The 22408-nt window shown below is 40.0% G+C and overlaps 1 protein-coding gene across 2 annotated transcripts; it reads left to right on the forward strand.

Annotated features, from left to right (window-relative positions):
- Positions 1–131: 131 nt before the first annotated feature.
- Positions 132–20374, forward strand: LOC137789914 (poly(ADP-ribose) glycohydrolase-like). Of its 2 annotated transcripts, XM_068583788.1 has the most exons (18): positions 132–165; positions 870–943; positions 1039–1127; positions 1230–1990; positions 2278–2400; positions 2911–2997; positions 3263–3337; positions 6797–6889; positions 7944–8098; positions 10096–10175; positions 10285–10345; positions 10452–10527; positions 11741–11888; positions 15511–15589; positions 16033–16141; positions 17966–18071; positions 19110–19238; positions 19503–20374. In XM_068583788.1, exons 1-18 carry the CDS (start codon positions 151–153, stop codon positions 19670–19672), a joined length of 2430 nt encoding a protein of 809 aa, XP_068439889.1. In that variant the 5' UTR covers positions 132–150; the 3' UTR covers positions 19673–20374. The 2 variants fall into 2 exon arrangements, with proteins under 2 accessions (XP_068439889.1, XP_068439888.1); XM_068583787.1 differs by lacking the exon at positions 132–165 and having other exon boundaries at positions 497–943.
- Positions 20375–22408: the final 2034 nt, after the last annotated feature.

Raw genomic sequence — 22408 nt, forward strand, 5'->3', positions numbered from 1 at the left:
TCTACTTTTAATTAATGCAAGGCTCGTGCCTTCCTTGCTTCCTGGCTACTGGTCAGGTGCGCGTCATGATAGGCGTGGCTGTAACGACAGGTGAACTATGTGACTTGGGAAAACAAACAACTTCCAAAGGTGGAGAGACAATAACTGGTAATGTTTGGAGAACAGGTAACATTATACGTTAATGGGCTGTACTGTGGCGTTAAGCGCTAACTGGCCGTGTATTAAATAATTCCTGCTTCACTAAGTTACTGTTAACGTGTCAGATAGGTGAATTTCTCTACTGACATTCCTCCGTCCATCGTCGTTGTAAAGACCCACTAAGTCTAATATAAAATCAAGATTTGTTTCGATAGTGCTTGAATCAGAATTTATGAATAACCGGTGTTAACTTTTCTACAACATAAATAAGAATTGCCGTTCAAAACGTGGACGAGAACTGCGATGGAGTTCTCGCGTTACTTTCGGAATTTAGACGTCACTCGAGTGCGGAAGTGCTTTGTCGTTGGTCAACGGTGCTGTGCTTGTAATAATGTTCAGCCGTTATAAGTACTATTGTGCGTTTTAACATGAACAAAAAAAACTAACACATGTTCGTGTAGTATACCCTGGACCTATTTCAAGGGTGTGACGCCATCCTGAAAGGGTTTTCAATTTGTTTTAACAACCCGTTGTAGAAACGAGTTAGCAGGGAACCGTCAGCTAACATAAGCTATGGCTGGTTGTTGACAGTCGGCTATAGACAAGTAGGAAACTGAATAATATAGAAACTTAAATAACAATTTCCTTGCATTAATTAGTATCCAATAAAACAACAGTGTGTGTCATGTATGGCTGCACATCATATTTTAAGATTTTCTCACCTTTTGAAGAAAGGACTGCCTAAGAAACAAGTTTGGATAAAACTAAATAACACCTCGATCGTGGTGTCAGCTCAAGTTGTATTGTGAGTATACACGCCGTGTCTTTTCATGTTTAAACTGCCAAGAAGTACTAATCTCGCTCAAAATAATATACCTGTGTTACTTTGTCCATTTGTAGAATGACTGCGCTGACAGACTTTGAACCTTCAGCAAAGAGGCTAAGGGTTGAAATCAGTGCCCCAACTTTCCCTTCGTCTTCTCTCCAAGGTAATTTGTTTAGATAACATTTGTCTGGCAGAGTATATATTAAATATGTCCTTAGTGTGAGTATATTCCTCTTTGTAAAACAATATTTTCTTTATTCTTAAGCCCCGTTCCCATGCATTCAGCGCAGCGATAATGACACAAGAGATCAAGAAACGAAGCAAAACAACACAAAGACGGAGATGGATGTACGACCTAAGACTGGAACAGATACTTTGCGAGGTGTAAAGACAAAAGGTGACCGTCAAAGAATCAGCCCCAAACCACAACATACGTCAAGAAATACTCTTCTACAGTGGTTTGTTAAGCCCCCCCAAAAAACAAGTACACCTGAAGTGTGCCAAACCCAAGAGGATGTAGAGATGTCCAGCGACTGTGACTTTCAAAGCACTTCAGCTCATGTTCTGGACTGTCAAAATGCTGAAAATACCATCCTGTCTGACGAAGATGAAGAAACCCAACCTTTGACACCCCAAGAGCTGGACGAAGACACATCTGCATCACCACCTTACAAGGATTCTGCAGGAGGCGTGCTAATGCAGACACTGTCCGACAATCATAGTGGATTAGAGAAAAAAGAAGCGCAGACATGCTCAAAAAGCTCAGAGGGGGGCTCTGTCAAACACAATACAAAAATAACAGACTTCTTTTCAGGGGCGACATCATTAGGTTTACCTGTGAGAAAGGGTAGGCCTGACAAAGCTCCAAAGAAACAAGATGCAGACAAGGAAAGTACCTCTGCTGTTGTCAAACCTAAGGTCAAATGGCTGGGGACTCCAATCAACGACCTAAAGAGAATGCCTGAATGCGAAGGACTGCTTCCTCCACTGAGGAACGTTCCTGGCCAGCACACTGTGATGATACGGGTTTGAGACCTTCTTCCCTTTTTATACTAGTATTCACAGCATAAGTGGTTATGTTATGGGAACATGCTGGTTTAAGCAATCGTTTGTACAACAAGGGCATGTATTTGTGAGGGTTTTCAGAATAATTTGTAAGCATGCAAAGCATTAACATACATTAACATGATGATCATATTCTGCATATTTAAGTTTCTCGCATATCTATATTTTATTGTCAATAGGACTATTTGGTTTTTCACACGGATGTATGTTTACTAATAGCATTTATTTTCATTAAATCCCATTGACAGACAGACCTTCTTCAGAGTGGTGAAGTTCCTGTTCCATATCCTGCTCAGTTTAAGGACACTTGGGATGATGTCCATGTCAAGATGCCCTGTTCCAGTTCAAACTTATTTCCTGTACAGGATGAGGTAATGGTCCAACTGTTTAAAAAAATTGCAATATGCATTAAGATAAAAAAAATAATAATACATGAATTACACATTCAAATATGCTGTTTTTAATTGCACTGATTATACATCCGTGGTTTAATATATTGGTAATGTAAACTCATACTATTACATTATATGGCTGGCTGAAGTCATATTCAGTCTATTATTGCTACCATTGAGCATTAGCCTAGTGATACAACATTTTATAAGTATTAAGCATTGAAATATAACTTTAGGTTAGACCTTCAAAAGTGTCTACAAGTTATGATGCTTATCCATCCACATGAACTTTTCATGTCTCAAGTCTGCATATGCCTGAAATGAAAAACAATGCATGGGCAAAAGACGTACTGCATTTATTAAATCATAACATCACTGCAAGAAACAGGCACAACAACATAGCAGTATTATTCTTTGCATATGAAAAAGCTGAATGGAAATCCCCCTGCAGAGACACTGACATTAACTAATACATTTGTGCTTCCACAGGTAACAGAAGAATTTCAGAATCAGAGTCGGTGGGAGTTGATCAAGGATAATTTAAACATCACATTTTCAAGTCCAACCGAGTTGAAGGCAAGTTTTCCATCTGTGTCCTTTTATTGGCAAGGCCTCATGTATTTCACTTCATAAAACAAGGGGCACAGTGCATTGTAGTTGTTGTTACTAGACCAAGCCATAAGATGGTGCCATAGGACCAGAATTAGAGAGTCTCTCAGAATTGTGATTTTTTTTAAATTTTTTTTTAGAGTTTACAGATATAGTAATTATGAGTGCAAATAACAATTCAGATAAATTTAACTTTTCAATTTTGTATAATAATTTAATTTGTTTGTTACAGGATGCAATATTAAATTACAGTGCCTCACAGGCCAAGAAGTGGGACTTCACCGCATTACGTTTGTATTGCACTAAGGTAAACAATATAAATGTTTGTTATGATAACTGATTGTTTTATGAATGCCTCTGAACCCAGAAGTAATGAATACAGTTTCCTTCTGCTCAAAATTTGTTTGGATTGAACATGTAGACACAGATGTAAGACACATGTTGAAGATGTTCAAAGGTCAGCTGTAGACGAATGAAACATCTGTGTTATACCAATATTGGTGCTTCTCACAGAGCTTGCGTCCAAAAAAAAAGAACAGATGTCTCATCTGATAATTAGAATAATATCTACACTTTGACACACAATGATACGGATGTCTCATTTGACACCAGATTAGATTTAGTTTGATATATGCAGTATTTAAGTGGTATTGTGAATCTGTATCGATAGATAGACGTACTTTGCAGCCTCTTTTCTTGTGTCTGTTTCTCTACTTCTTGAATACAATACATGAAGTCTAATGAGCCTGTCATGCAGCAGTTTGCTGGTTTCGAAAACACTTTTTATTTCATAAATATGTGGCTTAGTGTAGATCTGTGAAAAGGTTTGTTTTGTATTGTTACAAGGCATTTTTGCAGCATTACATAAAAAGTCAGTACACGTAATAGAATGCAATTCATTTTGCTATATATATATAGATTATCTTCTTGTGTGGAGATCTTGCTGTTTGGAGTTCTGCAGCTCAGATTACATGGCTGATGTTTAAAACAAAAATAAAACAAATTGTTTATTTTTTTTTCTTACTGCACCAAGCTCACTCATATTCTTGACAGGACCGGGTTAAAACAGGCCAGAGTTGCATGATGATGGCCAGAGTTGTCAGTGTCTTCTCCGACCTCGTTTGGAGGCCCTCCATCATCTTTTGTCTGGATGCGCTCTGCGTCATGTAGGGAATCAGAGAGGGCTGTACTACTGTCTGGCTCATGAAGGGGATGGGAATCTTCCATTTGGAGAAATGGACCGTGCTGTGACATAAGTGTTTTCATCAGAAATCCTGTGCCTGTAGGACTAGACCAACAATGGGCTTTATTTTCCTTATAGTCAGATCACTGACCCACCCAGTGCATGGCATCCTGTGCATACTTAAAAAAAATGCATAAAAACAATTGTGCGACATCAGCAACATGTTTTTATGATGTCTCGCATCTCAGGAAAGAAGTGCATGTAACTCCTTTTTTCATGAATGCCAGTATGTTAAATGTGTTTCTGTCATTTTGTACAGGCACAGTAATGGACTTCTCACAGGGGAATGTTGCAGACCTTCAGAGGCAAATTAGAAGTCTAGAAAAAATATTTTAATCTTTTGCCAAAAGGTCAAGGTTTAGTAACTTGTCATAAATGAAAACGGCTTCTACATTACATCCCAGAGAATTCTTTACGCTACCTTATAATGTTAAATCAATTGTGTGCCATATGAACATCATAAATCATGTTCGCTTGGGCTTTTTATTAGATAAAAGATGTTGAGAGGCCTTATAGAAAGACCATGTTTTATTGTTGTTGAAAAATAAATATTAAAATAGAGTTGGAATTGAGGTGCCACTTTGTTGTTGATTGTGCCACATACATGTGCCACATACAAACATGTATGTGGCACATGTATGTGGCACAATCAACAACAAAGTGATCAAACGTTTGATGTAATAAGAAAACATGCTAATAACATCAAACATTTGATCACTTTTTTGTTGACTTGAAGGGAAGATAGTATGCCAAAATCAGTGATGATTGGTAGTGCAGTAAACACTGTAAACTTAGCATATTTTACCGTAAAATTGTGGAAATAAAGGGTGACACATTTGTTTCATGTTAGATACTTTATCCAACTGTCGAGAGCCACGTAGTGAATACTGCATAACAGCTCACACAAAGGCCTTTGTTTTATTTATGTTATGTATTATTGCAAAGTTGCATAGTTCCTCTCCACAAAGACTGTTTATTGCTTCTGTTCCTTACATAATTTATTCACAGTTTGACCGAGTTATAAATCTGTGTTTTAGTCGTTGAATATGCTGAAATGGCAGTAGCAATTAGGCTACACATTCATATCTTTAAAATATTGATAGAAAGCGGCTGATATAGCAGCCCAGCGAATATAGTGTTGGTGTTTAACACATTTCATTTTAAAACCAATAACCCAGGACGTTCGATTTATTTCCAGAGCAACACATAGGCAAAATGGGCATAGCAAACAGTTCAATGTAATGTTGCCCATTTCTTACTTTTGCCCTGGAGATGCCAGATTGGAGATTCATTTTGAGTGTCAGAGAAAAGTAGACATGAATGGCACGGACTGACGGGCCAGGCACCCTCATTGAATATTCATCTCTGCACGCACATCTTATGAATAACTGAAAAGCTGTTGACGGACAGCTTTGGTGTGGTCAATTTCTCTTCCTCTGGCAAACCAGTGTTGTGTTAACGGTTATGAGCATGCAAGTGTTTTATTTTTACATGGTCAAACGTCCACAGACGCAGTCAAGCAGATTGCTTTATTGCTCTGACCCTTGGGGAATAGGAACAGGAGCATCAGGAGTTGTGTTAAATCTGTATGGGAGCTCTGGTTTCTCACTGCCCAGACGCCTGCATCTTGCTTGATTACTTTGTCAATTGGGTGTGATGTACAGACCTGTATCAAGTCATACAGAGTGTTAGTTTAGTTTAGTTGATTTGATGTACTGTCTTCTGCTGATTTAAAGAGCCGGGCTTATACTACCTCAGCTATATTCCCCGTTTCGCCCTGTCAACTGCCTTTTATTTATTACACCCATAGGAGCGGTTTATGATGTCAACCAGGTCATTACTTATGACAGTGTTTAGTCAGGCTTCTTTTGCCATAATATAAATGTCCTTAGCTAAATCACAAGCCCAGGCTTCTTGTCCTGGGAACACACTGTCCTTTCCATTTCAAACGCTTGGTCATTTGCATCTGTTCCAGGAAGACTATTTAATCAGCTGGCATGGCCGTGCAACCTTGATGAAATTGCTCTGTGATTGATCATTCTGACATATTGGAGTAAATACGGGTAGTATATATTGTCTAAAATATATTAGTGCACTTAAGCAGTGTTGTGGAGTAATGGGTGATTGCTATGCTACTTTAAAATATGTTTCTGGGGATACTATTAAAGACAAAGCTGTGTCTTCCACAATCCATTTGAAATCTCCAACATGAGGTAATGGTCAGTTATTGAGCTTTTCATTTTCCACTCACTGTTTTATATTTGCATGATCAGTATTGTAGGTTGGATTGTGGAATTATAAATAGTAAAAAAAAAAAGGACAATATTGCCATTTGGTGTTCTGTATTTCATTGATTTGTTTCTTTGTAAAACTGGACATGATGTCTGCCATTTTGATATGGATCCTAGCTATTCAATTTGATCCGTCCTCTATCTGTCCTAATCAACTCAAACAGCAAATAATGTCACAGCTGAGTTTTGTGGCAAAACAACAAACATAAACAGATCTCTTGCTCTCTCCAAGGTCCTGGAGCCTGATGCTGCTGAACATCTGTTTGGCTCCTTGCTGCCAGACATGGTGCAATTAGCACTGAGAGCATCTGAGCTCTGTACCAAGGTAACAGCCATCCCTAACCAACAGACACTGACTCACTGGTCTGTGACATCGTAGATCACTGCAGCAGGTTGATCCCAAAGGTCACGGCATGACAAATAACTTGTGAAATGATATCAAGTCATAAGTAACGTAGCAATTGATGGTCATTTGTATAATGTTATAAAGTTTTCTCGGTCATCTGGTTCTTTGGCATGTCGATGAGGGACAGTCATGTGTGTTTGCGGCCAAAAGAAAGTCTCATTAAAAGGTGTTTTATGTCTTACCAATTTGGCCAAGCAGACAGTAATCAAATTGTATTTATTGTGTTAAATTTATCTGTACTTAAATTAATTTAATACTCAGAGACAAACTGTTTGCGCTAAATCACTATATATTGTATTTTGTTTACACGTGAGTAGCATATCAAAATGTGTTGTGTGTTGCTGTGTAAGAGTTCATTTCTCTCTTCTATCGTCTAGTACAGTCTTTTTGAATTGGTTATTCTCAAAGTGTAAAAGAAAATGTCAAGGATTGAGTAGCTACTCTAAAATCAATCAAATTTTTAGATTGATTCTACTAGTCTGTGTTTAAAGAAATGAAGAGATTAACACTTAGGTGAACTGAATGTGCTCTTATATGACAGCAAACTGAAAAACCTGCTAAACAGCGAGCACAATGAGTTGAATTCATCCTATCCATCATTATTGCTGCGTTACCATTCTGGCCGTGCATGCAGCTAAACACGGTGGTCTAATGGAGAGCACTGTCGCCTCACAGCAAGAGGGATCCGGGTCTGGCAGGTTCTTCTGTGTGGAGTTTGCATGTTCGTTTTAATGAAACCAGCGCTCTCCAATGTCATGACAGAATTGCTTGATATTATTAGTCAACCCACAGCCTTTACGAGGCGTATGGATCTCTCATGAGCGCAGCTGGATGTTGATTGTGATTATGATGGCTTGTTCAAGAGTGGTGCCAAATTAGTACATTTATGTAACATACTTCAAAGTCTGGTTTGACAAATTGGCTAAACAAATTATTTTGACCTTCCTCGTGTGTACCTTTGTTCCTCCTCTAGCCGATACCCCTCCTCAAGGGAGGCGTGAACCACTCCATCACCATGTCTCAGGAGCAGGTGGCATGTCTGCTCGCCAACGCCTTCTTCTGCACCTTCCCCCGACGAAACTCCAGAAGGAATGAATACTGCAACTACCCACACATCAACTTTGTCAGGTAAAATAGGGATGTGGTAGTTTTATACATGATGTTTTAAAGTTACACAATCAGTTTTGTAAATGACGCTGCTGTGACAACTAGTTTAATTTTCATGAGGGGGCTGGACTGTAAATGTTTCCTTACTTCATAATTTTATCGACTGGCTGGCTGTAAGATCACAGTCTGTAGAATTAATTACAAATGAGCAAACGCTCTCTTATAATGAGAGTTGATCACAGACAGTGATCATATTTACACACTGATCAGAAAGATTTTCCGTTTAAAAAAATGTGTAATCATCTGTTTTAAGATGCCACACTTTAAAACATTTTTTTCTTTTTTCAAATTATACTATTTGTCTTTCTCTGGAAGTTTCTTTATATGTACTTTCTTTATATGTAATTAGAGCATCAAATTTGAGGGTCATATTTTAATCCCCGCAAGCTTTCACTGTGGGGATTGTCTGGGTGGTGTAATGCATAAACGGTCTGCAGATCCCTGCTCAGTCTTGTCCCCAATCTTTGTTGGCATCACAGTGTAATTACCTAAATGGAGGCGGGAATTGGATTAACTTTGACTCAGATGGCTGCTTTTGACAATGGAGAAGGCCATTGGATGTTTTGCAGAAGGCTGTAGCAGAGTTCAATTGCATCAGTATGTCATTCACGTAAAGGTTTTGCTGTGATGTTTAAAGGAAAGCCAGTGTAATATATTTAGCCTGCTGCTGAAAATGGTCTTGCATCACTAATTTGGTGCAAGCCAGCTTGGAAATCTTTATTTTTTTATTTTATATCATTAATTCATTTTTGTTTGATTACTTTTGATATAAACCTGTCAGTTCCTGTTTTTATCTTCAAATGTTCTTTTATCTCAATTCAGACTTTTTACATTATTTTCATTGAGATAAAACTGACTATTAAGTTATCGTGTTGTTGTTTTTTTGTCTGGATTAGATGTCGCTGTCATTCAAAACATTCTTCAGAAGCAAGTTTATTTATTATTTCGTTCAAAGAGTGTTTCCAGGCTTGATTTATCTACTGAAGATACAGAAACCCAGCTTTTATACATACTGTAGTCACTTATACCCTCTTCCAGAGTTACATCATAGCCTTTTCACATCCATATTGATGTTATATAATCCTGTAGGAATTCTCTTCCCAAAAGACCATTTTGCAATTTGTTACTAAAAGCCTGCTTTCACTAGTGGCCAGCTTATGTCAAAGACGTTTACCCTGAGGACTACACGACGCACGATTGTTTCTACAAAAACTAGAAATGAATGCAGGAGCGGACTTGGATGAATGCGTTTCTCAGCCCCTGAAGGGCTCTCAGTGCATCAACCTTTTGTCATTAATTCATTTCAGTCACATGTCATTTCTTTCTCTTTATTGTGGCATGTGAGGCCAGCTCAGGCGTTCGTTCTTTATAGAGTTTGCTACTGACGGAGATGGTGGGCTTAATGCCGAAAGTTCATTCAAACCCGCACATTGCACCTCACTTACAGCAGTTTTGTGTGTGTGTGTGTGTGTGTGTGTGTGTGTGTGTGTGTGTGATATTTTTTCAGGGGGATTGACCTTTTGCCTCCTGAGAACTCTGTTGCTTTAAAGGGACACAGGGCTTCTTAATGTACCCCCAAGGAGAGGGAGCCCTGTTTCCCTTTCTGTTCATTTTTTTTGTGTGAGTGCTGTGAAGTGGCACATGAGTGTAACTCTGTGATGGTAAGCCCGAGGCAACTCCATTGTCGTAACAGCGTAGGAACTCCTATATAATGGGCTAGTGACTGAAAGGGAGGCTGAGTGAGCGATGAACCAATTTATATCAAAAGTTAAAGCATGACTGAACTCACATGGCCAAAGTGGAGGTCTTGTGTCACATTTCCTGTTCTTTGCTGTAGTTGTTTAACCGTCAGCGGACTCGTCTGTGATGCATAACCAGCTTGCTTAAAAAGTGTAATAATATCTAGTCTTGTATAAAAAAATAATTGGATGAAATTCATAATCGCTTCTTGCCTTCAGGCTGTTCGAGGGGTCTTCTTCAAAGAAGATTGAGAAACTGAAAACGCTGATGTGCTATTTCAAAAGTGTCACCGAGCAAAGTAGGTGTTCAGATTTTAAATTTTCAAATTTTGCAGCAAAACATTATTGATGTAAAAAAATATATTATATTGAATGTGTGATTTCCTTCTCATTTATTTATTTTTTCAGCACCTACTGGACTTGTAACGTTCACACGAAAATGCTTGGATAAACCTTTCAAATGGAAAAGGTGTAGTGCATGTACTGCGTCGTGCTAAATCCAGCAGACTGTTTGAAAGCAAGTAAGGATCCATCGTCGAAGCTGGAGTTGATAACTGGAAAATGTTGTGTTTCAGCTCACAAACCCGACTCACAAAGCTCCACATCACTTGTGAAGGAACCATTGAGGATGATGGTTATGGAATGCTTCAGGTAAGATGCAGAGGATGGGAAATCTGCTCCTTTGTGGGTAGACAACAAGATTTAGAAGTACTTTACCTTTTCAGAATCATACTCTTTTTGCTTGAAGGAGCTCTTAGTTTGAGGGATTATGTACCCTGTGCTTGGTTCCCATCCTCTTTTGCCTCTGTTGTAGTCAATCACTGAGCCACACCATTCTGGAGTCTTTCACCCAGAATGCTTACTATGGCTGAAAAGGCCTTTGAGGGAGCCCGTGACACGTCGGAGGGAGTGTGTGCTGGGACTGGGGTCGAGGCCTCTGAGCCTCCTCTGCTCTCTGTGTCGGCCATGCTTCCTGTACACTGTCAGGACGGCCCGCTCTGCCTTTCACCTTTTGCTTGCCTCCAGTTGCCACAAGCTGACAGTTGATGTGCACACATGACCAGCTCCGGGGCACACTGCGGCCCGGATTGATGGATGCTCTGCAGGGTGGGTGAGGGGGGTGGGGAGAGAGGAGGGGGAGGGGTGCTGACAGCCTGTCAAAGCAGACTTTGGAGGATGGCCCGCTGTCCCAGAGTTGAGTGACCAGTTTGGGGAGATTTACCCTGAGAATGCTGCTCACCCCTTCGCCGCCTCTTCATGGGTGTGGCGACAGGGTTGTTCTGGACTGCCGATAGGCCAATGAGCAACAACTATCGGTCCGGAATTGGGGTTATATGTTTCACACGGCTGCGTTCTGACTAAAGCGATGACTTCGGTCACGTCTGTGTCTGAGCTGAAACAATGAAACGCATGTTTTTGAATCACGAACAGACCAAAAATAACAAGTGAATCGGCGTCCCCTATAGATCTGCACGCAATTTTGAAAGAACACAAGCAGCAGGATATGTCAGCAGTCAATTTAGAAACATGTTTTGACTGGAGGGAGATGTTTACTTTGGAAATGCAGGACTGCTCTCTTGTTTTGGTATTTGCTTTTGGCAGCCGCACACCTAAGTGCAGCTCACTTTGGCATGGGGGACAAATGTCTGAATGATGTGCGCACCCCAGGCCACCTTTCCAATCAGCTTGTCAGGGATTCTGTCACAAATAAATAAAAAAAAGGGCTGAGACCCTTTCATGTCGTGTTTTCCTCCTGTTTAATACTATACTCGTATTTTCACAATCAAGGAAGGTTTTTAGTTTCAAGAATATGTGCACATGATTTCAAAAGTGTTTTCTTCAGCCCCCCTGTCTTGATCTGCAGGTGGATTTTGCCAACAAGTTTGTGGGAGGAGGAGTCACCAGTTCGGGTCTAGTCCAAGAGGAAATCCGTTTTCTAATCAACCCTGAGCTCATTGTTTCTCGCCTCTTCACTGAAGCCCTGGATCATAATGAATGTCTAATCATCACAGGTCAGTGGTCAGAACTCACCCACACGTTTTGTGAAAATGATTTCCACTGAATGAATCTTACTGTTCCATTATTCCCTAATTTACTCCGTTGATCCAGATTAGATCGATAATGCCCCCCGGGTTCACTTCTCTCGTGCTTGACCTGCAATTTGACAGACACACAGCGTGTTCACACCTTCAATTTACGCTCAGCGAGGGGCTAAAGGATGTTGGTGGCAGTTGCGCTGTTTTCTGTATCTGTCCTCGTCGCATGTTCCTGCTTGATTGGCTGCGTAGACGAGTGTCTCATCAGTCGGGTGTGGTAGATTGGACTGTCCTGATTGCTCTGTTGGTGTCTTTTGGTTGAGTAATCCCCACTGACTGTACTTCAGGATTGAGTGGTTGCAACAAACAAGGTCGGGACAGACCTGTAGGCCCAGTAACAAGCGCTAGACTCAGAGTCCCAGCAGGTGGCTGATGTCTGCTGACTTTTTTTTCTTTTTTTTGTATCTGTCTGACGATGTTTGTCGAGACTGTTGCAGCTGTTTGATTGCATTTGATAAACAGGTTAGAAAACTTATGTTAAGTTATCTATCAAAACTTAAGGAAGCCTACACGAGTGAAGTTGACGTTCTACCATTAAAAAATATATCATTTAAATCAGTAATGTGTCTATTTAACAACAGGGTTACAAAAAAAAGTGAGTACTTGGCATAAGTACCGACACCAAATGGCAGATATGTTGGCTGCTAATTGTTCACCAACTCCTAAATACTGCATTGAAAATATTAATTTTAACATATGCAAGTCCACGACGTGAACCACTGTTACAAAGCAAATACCCACCCATAAATAGATTAACTGCCTCAACATTGCATTAACAAGCAAGTTGGATTAAAGCAGGAAGTGAGGCAACAGAGCCACCGCCCTGCTGATCAGCAATCATACCGCAGCATCAGGTCTTCTCGCTCTGGCAGAGTCACCTTCAGACTTCTTGCCCGCCATCTCTCCCTTGCCTCCACTTACGCCACTTAACTTTATTACTTGGTCCCAGAATTAATTATAGCTGGAAGACCTGCCCAAGACCTGTTCCGCTAATGGACTCTTCCATTCCATCATCTTTATTAAACTCTGCCCGTTTCTCTTGTCCTCCGTTGTAAAAGCCAAGTCTTAAGCCGTCGCTGCATTGTGGCCACGAGGTAAATCATCCGCCCCCCCCACCCCGTGATACGTTCTGGCATACAGTAGGGAAGCTAATGGATGTTACCTCTGCTCAGACATTTTCAAAAGTGCCCGAGCCTAATTGAATTTTCCTCGATTGCTAGATACGTGGCTGCTATCGGGACGGTCAAAAGTCCAAACAGTATCTCGGCGAAGTCGTAGGATTCATTGATGCCGGTACAGACCAGAAAATGTGGTGCTGAAGATGTAGATTTTTTTTTTTCTTTCTTCACTTTTCTTCTTGATTGCACAAAATATTGCTCAATAATATTAAATGTTATTCTCATTGCACACCGCTATGTTTTATTTGATTTGGTGTGAACCGGTGTCATCCTCGTGTGTTCACATGCAGACCGTGACAGTTGTACGATTGTAAAACTCTCAGTTTCCCACTTTTACCTCAACACGGCAATGAGATGCGCCTCTGACCTTTTTAATGTCTCTGGGTTACCACGAATATGAGGCACTTTGTTTTGTATTTACACATGAAAGGAACAACCTTCAGGAACATTGTGAATTATACCCGCAGATTTATATACAACCAATGTGTTATTTATAAATCATTTCTAATAACCAGACGCATCATTCCCTGGCCAAGATTGATCCCCTTCTCACCGCAAATAATGTTTGAATGACAACGGTCAAAAATCTAAATCATAATTCCTATTGTTCCTGAAGGTTGTTCCTTTCAAATGCAAATATGCTTGATCATAGAGTTTGATATTCTTTGAGGACCAATAAATGTCATGTGTATGCATAGTTAATATTATCAGGTGTGCAAATGTATGTTTGTGGTATTGCATAGTGTTAACATGCTTTATATTTCTATATCTAATTTCTAACATTGGTTGAATTTTTTTTTTATATTCTTGAAGTATCTTCCATTTTCTTTAAACGTTTTTATAAACTAGCTTTGTAACTTTCTAACATGCTGGTACCAACATGTTTGCTTTGGCAGCTGCTCAGCATTAGGGGTCATTGTATTGTTTTTAAGCATTCGTATAAAATGCAGTTTAGTTTTCACACTCAGTTTGCACTTCTCACCAGAGCTTCTCTAAATAAGAGGACTATACATTTCTAGTTGACTCAAAGGTGTCTGCAGAATATTTACCCACATAATTATTTCTATACTTAGCATTCTGGTATTAAACAACGCCAATAGCAGGAGATTCAGTTATCTTCTGAGTGAAGATATTTCACTGCTGTTCCTCACCATTTATGCCAGTTTACTGTCCAGAAGTCTTTGAAACCAGAAGAGTACACAACTTTGAACAGAATGTACCTCCTTTTAGTAGTAGCACAATATCACTCAGTTTAGTGATCCTAAACGTAGGTAGATGAGATGTTTATGGGCAGTCGTTGGATTGTAAAAAGCTGTTGCTCTGGCTGTGTGACTTGGCCAAAAATAAGTAAAGTAACTATAAAGTCTGGTGTTACATCTTTGCCCTTTCTGCTTGCTGTCCATCTGTTTTGTTTTCAAAGCAAACTGGAAACCAATCATTGTGCTTATTCCTTAAAACCATGAGCGGCAGGCTGATTATCAGTGAAATGTCAAGTGGAGTCCACCCTAGAGATTCCCTCCCCCCTTGTGCACCTCCTAATACCTGCTGACCAAGGCCCCACTACTAATCACTTGGTTTATTCACTTTGCAGCATGAAGCATCTCAGCGAGTGCTCTCAACAGCCAGGTACTAATGAGCGCTAATGAATGGGAAGTTAATTTGAGGCCTCATTTGTTTGACTGTGCTGTTGCCTCACCACCCTCCACCCCCGCCTTTTACTGGAGCTGAGTGTTCCCCTGTGCGTTGGCGGGCAGTCGCTGCTCCTCACGTTGTTTTAAGGGGGATGATAACTTGACCTTCCTCTTGTCAGGAGACAGCTTCGCTTGTTTCCTCCGATCACACGAGGCAGAAACCTCTGAAAACCTTTTGTTATAACATTGAATTTTTTTTAAGGCAATTAGTAACGTTGAATGACAATGCAAATATTTCAAAGAGTAACCAGTTGCACATAAATCCGTTTCTTTGTATTTTTTTCTGTCTATTTGTTATTTAATCGTTTATACGAATGAAGATGTTTTTTTCAGAGCCAGTTTTACAGTGTGATCTGCTACATGTGCATTTTTAGAATAATGTATTCACCACTTATAATATTGACTGTCATGTCAGCTTTTATGAATCCATTTAGAACGAAAAACACTTTAAAACAGATTTTAGCTGCATAGATAATATTAAACCAATTTTCTTGATTCAGGTTTACTGGTTTCTAAACTGGCCAGAAACTTCGGCAATATGGATTTTTTTTTTTTTTTACGTTTATCATTTTTCCCCCACCCTTACCGGGCGTGTTTATAAATCAAGATTGATTGAGTGTTAATGATTTGCAGTGATGTGTGACTAATGTCCCTGTTTGCTATTTCCAGGTACACAGCAGTACAGTAAATACACAGGCTATTCTCAGACCTACCAGTGGGATGGCAGCCACCAGGACACAACTCCAAGGTATTTATTGCACTTAGCTGCTTTATAGATCTTAAAATGCTTAACTAATAATAACATGCAATGTTTGACCCCATCGTTACAATCATTTTGGGCGATGCTCATGGGAGGGCGATTTGGTCGGTCCGTCACCTTCATCATGACTGTAATATATCAACTAGTTGATGGATTGCCATCAAATTTTGAACAGACATTCATGTCTCCCTCAGGAGGAATTTGAACAGATTTAGGTGATGCCCGGCCTTTCATCTAGCGCCATCGTCATCATGTAAAATCCAGGCATCTCTCAAAGCATGCTTTCTGTCTATTGTATTGACTTTATATTGTGGAACTTCCTATTCATGTGGCGGACGTGGCAATACCATAAACACTGCCCAATTTGACTTCAGCCCAGTTGTTTTGCTGTTTGTGGAATGTCGTAAAACCATTCATTTGATTTGTTTCAGAGATGGCTGGCAAAGAAGATGCACTGAGATTGTGGCCATCGATGCGTTGCAGTTCAAGACCTTTCTTGAACAGTTCATACCAGAGAAATTAAACCGGGAACTAAACAAGGTTATATATTTTTTTTTTTTAACTTTTATTCCTGCTTACTCTATTTGGGTGTTTGTCTTTCTCTCTATTTTATGTCTGTTTAGTATCTTTGTCCTAATTGTCACAAAACATTACTGCTGGGATGTGCTTTTGTAAAGAAGCGTGCTGGAACAAAATAACACGTCAGCTTATTGCAAAAACAGACATTAGTACCTGAATGGTTGGTGCTGCTTTAAGGGCTTTTTTTGGTGTAATTTATGGCAGTGGAAGTGTAGGGGCAATCTGTCAATCTACAAGTGTTCTTTGATGCACTTTGATTTTCCATAGTCATGTCTTTTTTTACAGGCTTTGGCTGCAGTATTGTTTTAATTTTATTTGCCACTTCATTGTGGGTTTACACCGCTTTAATGGCTTTGCCAATCCATTTGGTTGATAATTGGAAAAGAGTCGCATATCAAATGTCAGCTGAGATGACATTGACTCGTGTATTGTTCTTTTAGTAAATATTTGAATCATTTTATGTGTAATACAGACTGATGGATTTGTCATATTTGTAGATCATATGCTTAATATTATTTATTCCACTGTCCATTAGGCCCAGAATTAATTGTAATGAACATAATTGACCTCAGGGTGATTAATCACAATTATTAAATTACATCGCAGATTTTTTTTTTTTTTTTTTACCATTTGTGCAATCTTCCCAGTCAGAGATGTCTGTTTTTAATAGAAAATCAAGATGTTGATGTTGTCAAGAAGAAAGCATGTAGGAGTTTGACAGCTCTGACAAGGGTGTGAAGAATGCACCAATATATATCAATCATGTTTCGAATATTGTTTAGCTATCTGTCACATCTGCCCTTTCACAGGAAGAATTTATGACTGGTCAAAGGGAGGGTGGGCGCTCACAATTCATTTTCACTATTCACTTCATTTCCAGTGTGAAAATGAATGCCCAGAGCTCCTTCAGAGCTTTCATTTAACATCTGCTTTTAGAAATTATTCATCAGACGACACATCCCACCTGGCGTGGTCATGTCAAATGCTCTTATTTATGCACATGGGTTTAGTCTGTAATATGCAGTTATTAATATGTTAAACCCACGCCCATTTCACACCAACGGCAATCGAATTGAGTGGAATATGTGTGAAACTACACAATGTTAAATGTATGTTCAGCCAGGCCAACCAACCTCTATGTGTTCATGCATTGAATGATGTGTCAAGCGCAAGCCAGCAGGCAAATAGAATTACTTTGCTGCTTTCCACGTATGTTTGATAGTATAGAGACGTTCTGCAGGCCTGGTTCTTATAAATCATACCATGTCATCTGGAACAATAAGGTGATCCCAAGACCTGAGCTGACGACACGTCGATGTCCCAATGACACGCCATTCCCAACTTACTTGAGCTTTGTGTGGGTGACGACTTAATGTAATGTCATCATCAAACCTGTTCCGTTTACAATGTTGAGCCTGGACAGGCTTTGCTTACCATAAGGCAATGCCGGTGTTTGATATCACTCTACCACTTTATTTGAGCCATCCAAAATTCCTACATCTGAACAAAAATCTCATTGTGCAATGATTTGCCTTCTAGTAAATGGTAAACAACATTAAATAATGATTACTAGGTGTTTAAAGCTTCGCTTCACTGCTCACTATCGACAACACTCAGTGTTTTTATGTCGAGAATAGTAAATGATGTCAGACACGGCAAATGTACTAATCTCTTCGTGTCTGCTACAGAACACTTGTCCTATCATACCAACGTGTGTTTAGCTCCGTGTTTTCCATTTCCTTTCCTAACATTTTGTCCTTGGTATTCCCTGCGCTCTTCTTTCAGGCCTACTGTGGCTTTGCTCGACCCGAAGAACAAAGCCAAAACCTTGCCGCCGTGGCTACAGGGAACTGGGGCTGTGGGGTTTTTGGAGGTGACTCACGCCTGAAAGGTAAGCACTGGCATGACGCTCTCCTCAGTAGATCATGTAGGCAAATATGCTCCGATCATCTTGTTGCACTTGGCACTCTAAGTGTACTCTCATCCAGGACATAATGGAATACATTTCATCTTCAAAGACTCCAGCAGATCACCGCAGGCATCCATTTGTCTTCCGGCAGTGCGTTCATTTAGTTAAGCCCTATTCGTCGCCTTCCTTCTATTGATCAAATGACAAAGTTAATATGTTTCATTAATAGTGAAATTGATCGCCCGCTCGAGTCCATCAATCCGGTACAGCTTTCTGTCTCAGCCTTGTATCACTGTCACTGAGCAGGGAGCTTCTGGAGAGTTTATGCTAACCGTTTGCGATACTACCTCTGTTTCTTACTTTCTGCCTCACTTTCGAGCCCCGCGTGCACGCAAACTATACATTGTTAATTAGCCAGGTACAGCCCTCCATAGGCACAATCACCCACTGTTTTCTTAATGACCTTCCTCCAGGGAAGAGCTTTGTAATTCAGATGTGCTTCTCCTCCTGGGTTTACCTTCTGTAGCCTTGGAAAGCCACCTATTTTTTAATCATCAGATACTTCTTGGGAAAAGCAGCTGAAACAGAGCAGGGGGAGAGTAACTGCTGAAGTGTAGACATTCATCTTAGCCCTCTTCAGAAAATGTTGATTCAATTATGCTCGTTTACTTGCCACTGTCCCAACCTTCATTAATCAGCAGACATATTTCTAGTCTCTTGAAATATTCACAGCTTCCCGGGGCCAGACCTGGCCTCTTTGTAACGAACCCAGAGTTCTCAGTGGGGGTGAGATCTATTCCCAGATTACTTCCCTTTTACTGTACATGCCGCAGAGGTTGGTGCGACACACTTTGATGCTAACATCGGCTAACTTTTCTTTATTTGTACAATTAAGAAGAAGAGAATGTAGAAAGAATCTTGCAAAAAAACAAAACAAAGAAAAACATTCCTTTTTTCTGTAGTAAAATAGTTTTGCCATTCTCACGGATGAGTTTCAACACAACGCTTCTTTTCTTCCAGCTCTGCTCCAGATGCTGGCAGCTGCTGAGGCGGGCCGAGATGTGGCCTATTTCACCTTTGGTGACAGCCAGCTCATGACAGATGTCCACAAGATGCACTCTTTCCTAACTCAGAGGAACATCGTTGTCGGTAAGGAAAACAACCACCCTGTCTGCTTCCTATTTGTATGCAGCTGTGAGCATGTTTTAGATTTCACCGCCGAGACCGTGGTAATAATTAAATAACAATATGGTTAATTGGGTCTTTGAATATTTCCCTTTTCAGATTTTTGTTGTACACAATGGCATCCGGTGAAACAATGATGTGGCTAATTATTATTACTGAAAACTCCACATTGTCTTTGCTGCGATATGAGACTAGATAACATTCACAATCTCCTTGTCTCCGTCACAGGGGAGGTGTATGATCTCCTGGGGCAGTACTACAGCTCAGTGTGCAGGAGCTGCCTCGTTCGGCGCCCTGACGTCAGCCTCTACTCCTTCATCTACCAACAGGTCAGCTCCTCCCCAGCGCCAGATGACTCCGACAGGGGCTCGGCCAGACATCACGTCCCTGCAGACTAAAGCCAAGTGGCTGATGAGTCATCGTGCCTGATTTCATTTAACCCCCCCCCCCCAAAAAAAAACGATTTAAAACTTTCTCCGTCTGCATTTTTATTTTTTCTTGAGACAAACTTGATTAACAGTGGTGGGTAAACCAAATGCGATGGCTGCCGAAAATGACAATCTAGCGTGCGGATCCTTTTCAAAAACAATGGAACTGCAGAGGGCGATTAGTTATGACCCCGTCTGGCGCCGTGTTCATTCTGCTGCTGCTGGTAATACGCCAATGGATTGAGCTTCAATACGACGCAATTGTGAATTTAATGGTGAAGCAAAAGGTTGCCATCCATCTTCTGGGTTTGTCGTGTTGCCTTTTTTTTTCTTTTTCTTTTACATCCATACATATTCGGCCTAATTGAATTCGCTGTCAGAAGTCAAGTTAAAGGAAAAGAATAACAAGAAAGAGGTTTGGAAAGCGTGGCTTCATTTTTTTTTTTTTAAAAAGCAGCGTGACTCTTCTTTTTTTCATTTTTTCTGCATTCACAGCAAAATTCTCGTAGTAATCACAGGTTCGGTGATACATTATTTTCCGATTCTTTGCTGTATGTGATGCACTCTAAGGAACCCAGTTGCACTTATGTAATGTATTTGATTGTTTTTTTTCTGTACTTAACTACTAATTTCAATGAGAACGTGTTATTTGACAGCTTTTACAATTTTTGAAATGGCTTGAATAAAATCAGTTTAAAGTAAAATGCGATGTTCAAATGTGTTTATATTGCCTTCATTTTATTCTGAAGCATCGCTCTGCAGAGAGCCATGAATGTCAGCAATACATCTCCAGACAATCAGAATGAGGGCCTCTTGTCCCATGGATGTTACAGGCACAATGAGTTTTTATACAGCCTTGCCATTTATCTTTCCCCAGCTATTGCTTCACTCTTTCACTCACAGTTTAATAAGGTCATACCTTTTATATAAACTGACCATGACACCTCATTAAGTAAAGAGTAGATCATAGAACATCCAGTCAGAGGCGAGAGTCAGGCAGTGGGGCTCCTGGGTGATTTCTCTCTGTGTCGGATGAAACGCTGCCTCATTTGCATCAAGGAGAAGCTGCTTGGCGCAAAGTTTCAGAGGTTAGACCTTTAGACCTTTGGCACTTTCTTTTCTGGTTTGATTTTTTACCAGCATGTAGAAATAATCTTGGCCGACAACACAATTTTCCATAAATGACACTGGGTTCACAATATTAAAAAACGTAAGTTTATATGGAGTAGATGCTTCTTAAACTAAGTTGATTACATATATTTCAGTGATTATACATGTCTGGTAAACAGTTATGTCTATTTGTAATGAATGTTAAATCAGTTTTGTCCCCAGAGTGTGTACGTCACTGAATGGACCCCTGGAAACCTGTAAGTGAATGAACGGGTGGGAGGCATCTCTAGGTTTCGTGCCGTCTGCTCTCATGGAATCGGGACTCGGGGTAGGTGGGTCTCTCTTTGTGGCTTGCTGAGTTCAAAAAATGGCTTTGGTGGCGTCTCTCCTAAGGGGATCCATCATAGACCCACGGGGGTACCCAACTGAATTGATCCCCCAGCAGTGAGCCCCATGCGTGTCTTTGACCTTTTGGCTGCCATCTGTCATGAAGCCATGAACGTGTTTAGTCTGAAACACGACTGCTACAGTTTGGGCTGGAAACGTTAGATAAATTACACAGTTAGTAGATGAGACTATGAACTTTGTAAGCTAAACACCAAGGGGTAATTGCAAAAAAAATATCACAAGTTTACGTCTTTATTTGTGTTTTTTTTCTAAAGATTATATTATAATGAATCTACCTGTTTTACTTTTATCTCCTGCAAGTTTTTTTTGGGCTTTTTCGGTACAGACAATCTTGCTCTAGATGTGTGGATACTTAGACATTTAACAGGTATACAGTGCAGTCATATATTGTCATTGAGTAGTCATACACTTAGAGCACTACAGAAGCGCCAGGTTTTCCTTTGTCTATTGAATGAATTATCAATAGACCCAAGAGAACCAAGAAATTGAATCCAACAGTTCGTCATTCGATTCTTTTTGAAGATTAAACATTGCCAAAGAATCTTTCCACTTTTGCTTTGTTTCCATCCAAGAAGGTCAGCTCTGATAATGTAGGGTGCTGTATTATAAATGGGGAGGCCTGCTTCAATTAATTATTTGCTATTTATTTCATACATCCTTATTATTTTTGATCATTAGTGGAAACTCCCTGCAGTGTTTGGAGGAGTAATGCGAGGATCTCCTGGCCACAGATTAAAGGCATAATCAGCTGAATATTGATATGTTTGATGGAACCCTGGGAGCTGTGGCTTACATTTGTTTGGACTGAACACATAAGACAAAAATATGATTCGTTGTCATGATCTGCCATTTGATAATTATTCATAATTTGTCCTTTCCATGACAAAAATCTTTCTTTCATGAAAATAAGATAGACGCTGCATGTACTGCATATACATCCCGGGGCATTGGAGTACATAAAGCTTATTTGCAATGATTTTCAAACTTGGTCATGAATTATTACCAGTATTATATTGGTGAAAATATTCAGTTCAAACATCAAAAGAAACAAAAAAACACTGTAAATGTCAAATTAGGTTCACTAAGTTTGTCTGTAAATCAATTCCTGCATGTGCATCAATGTCTTCCGGTGTTTTTTCCTTCCACATGTTCTATATTTTTCTCCAGTTCATTTATGAACCTCTGCTG

This window comes from Clinocottus analis, unplaced genomic scaffold, assembly GCF_023055335.1.
Source record: "Clinocottus analis isolate CAN_PGR_092001 unplaced genomic scaffold, fCliAna1.0.p SCAF_19, whole genome shotgun sequence".
Classification (NCBI taxonomy): Eukaryota; Metazoa; Chordata; class Actinopteri; order Perciformes; family Cottidae; genus Clinocottus; species Clinocottus analis.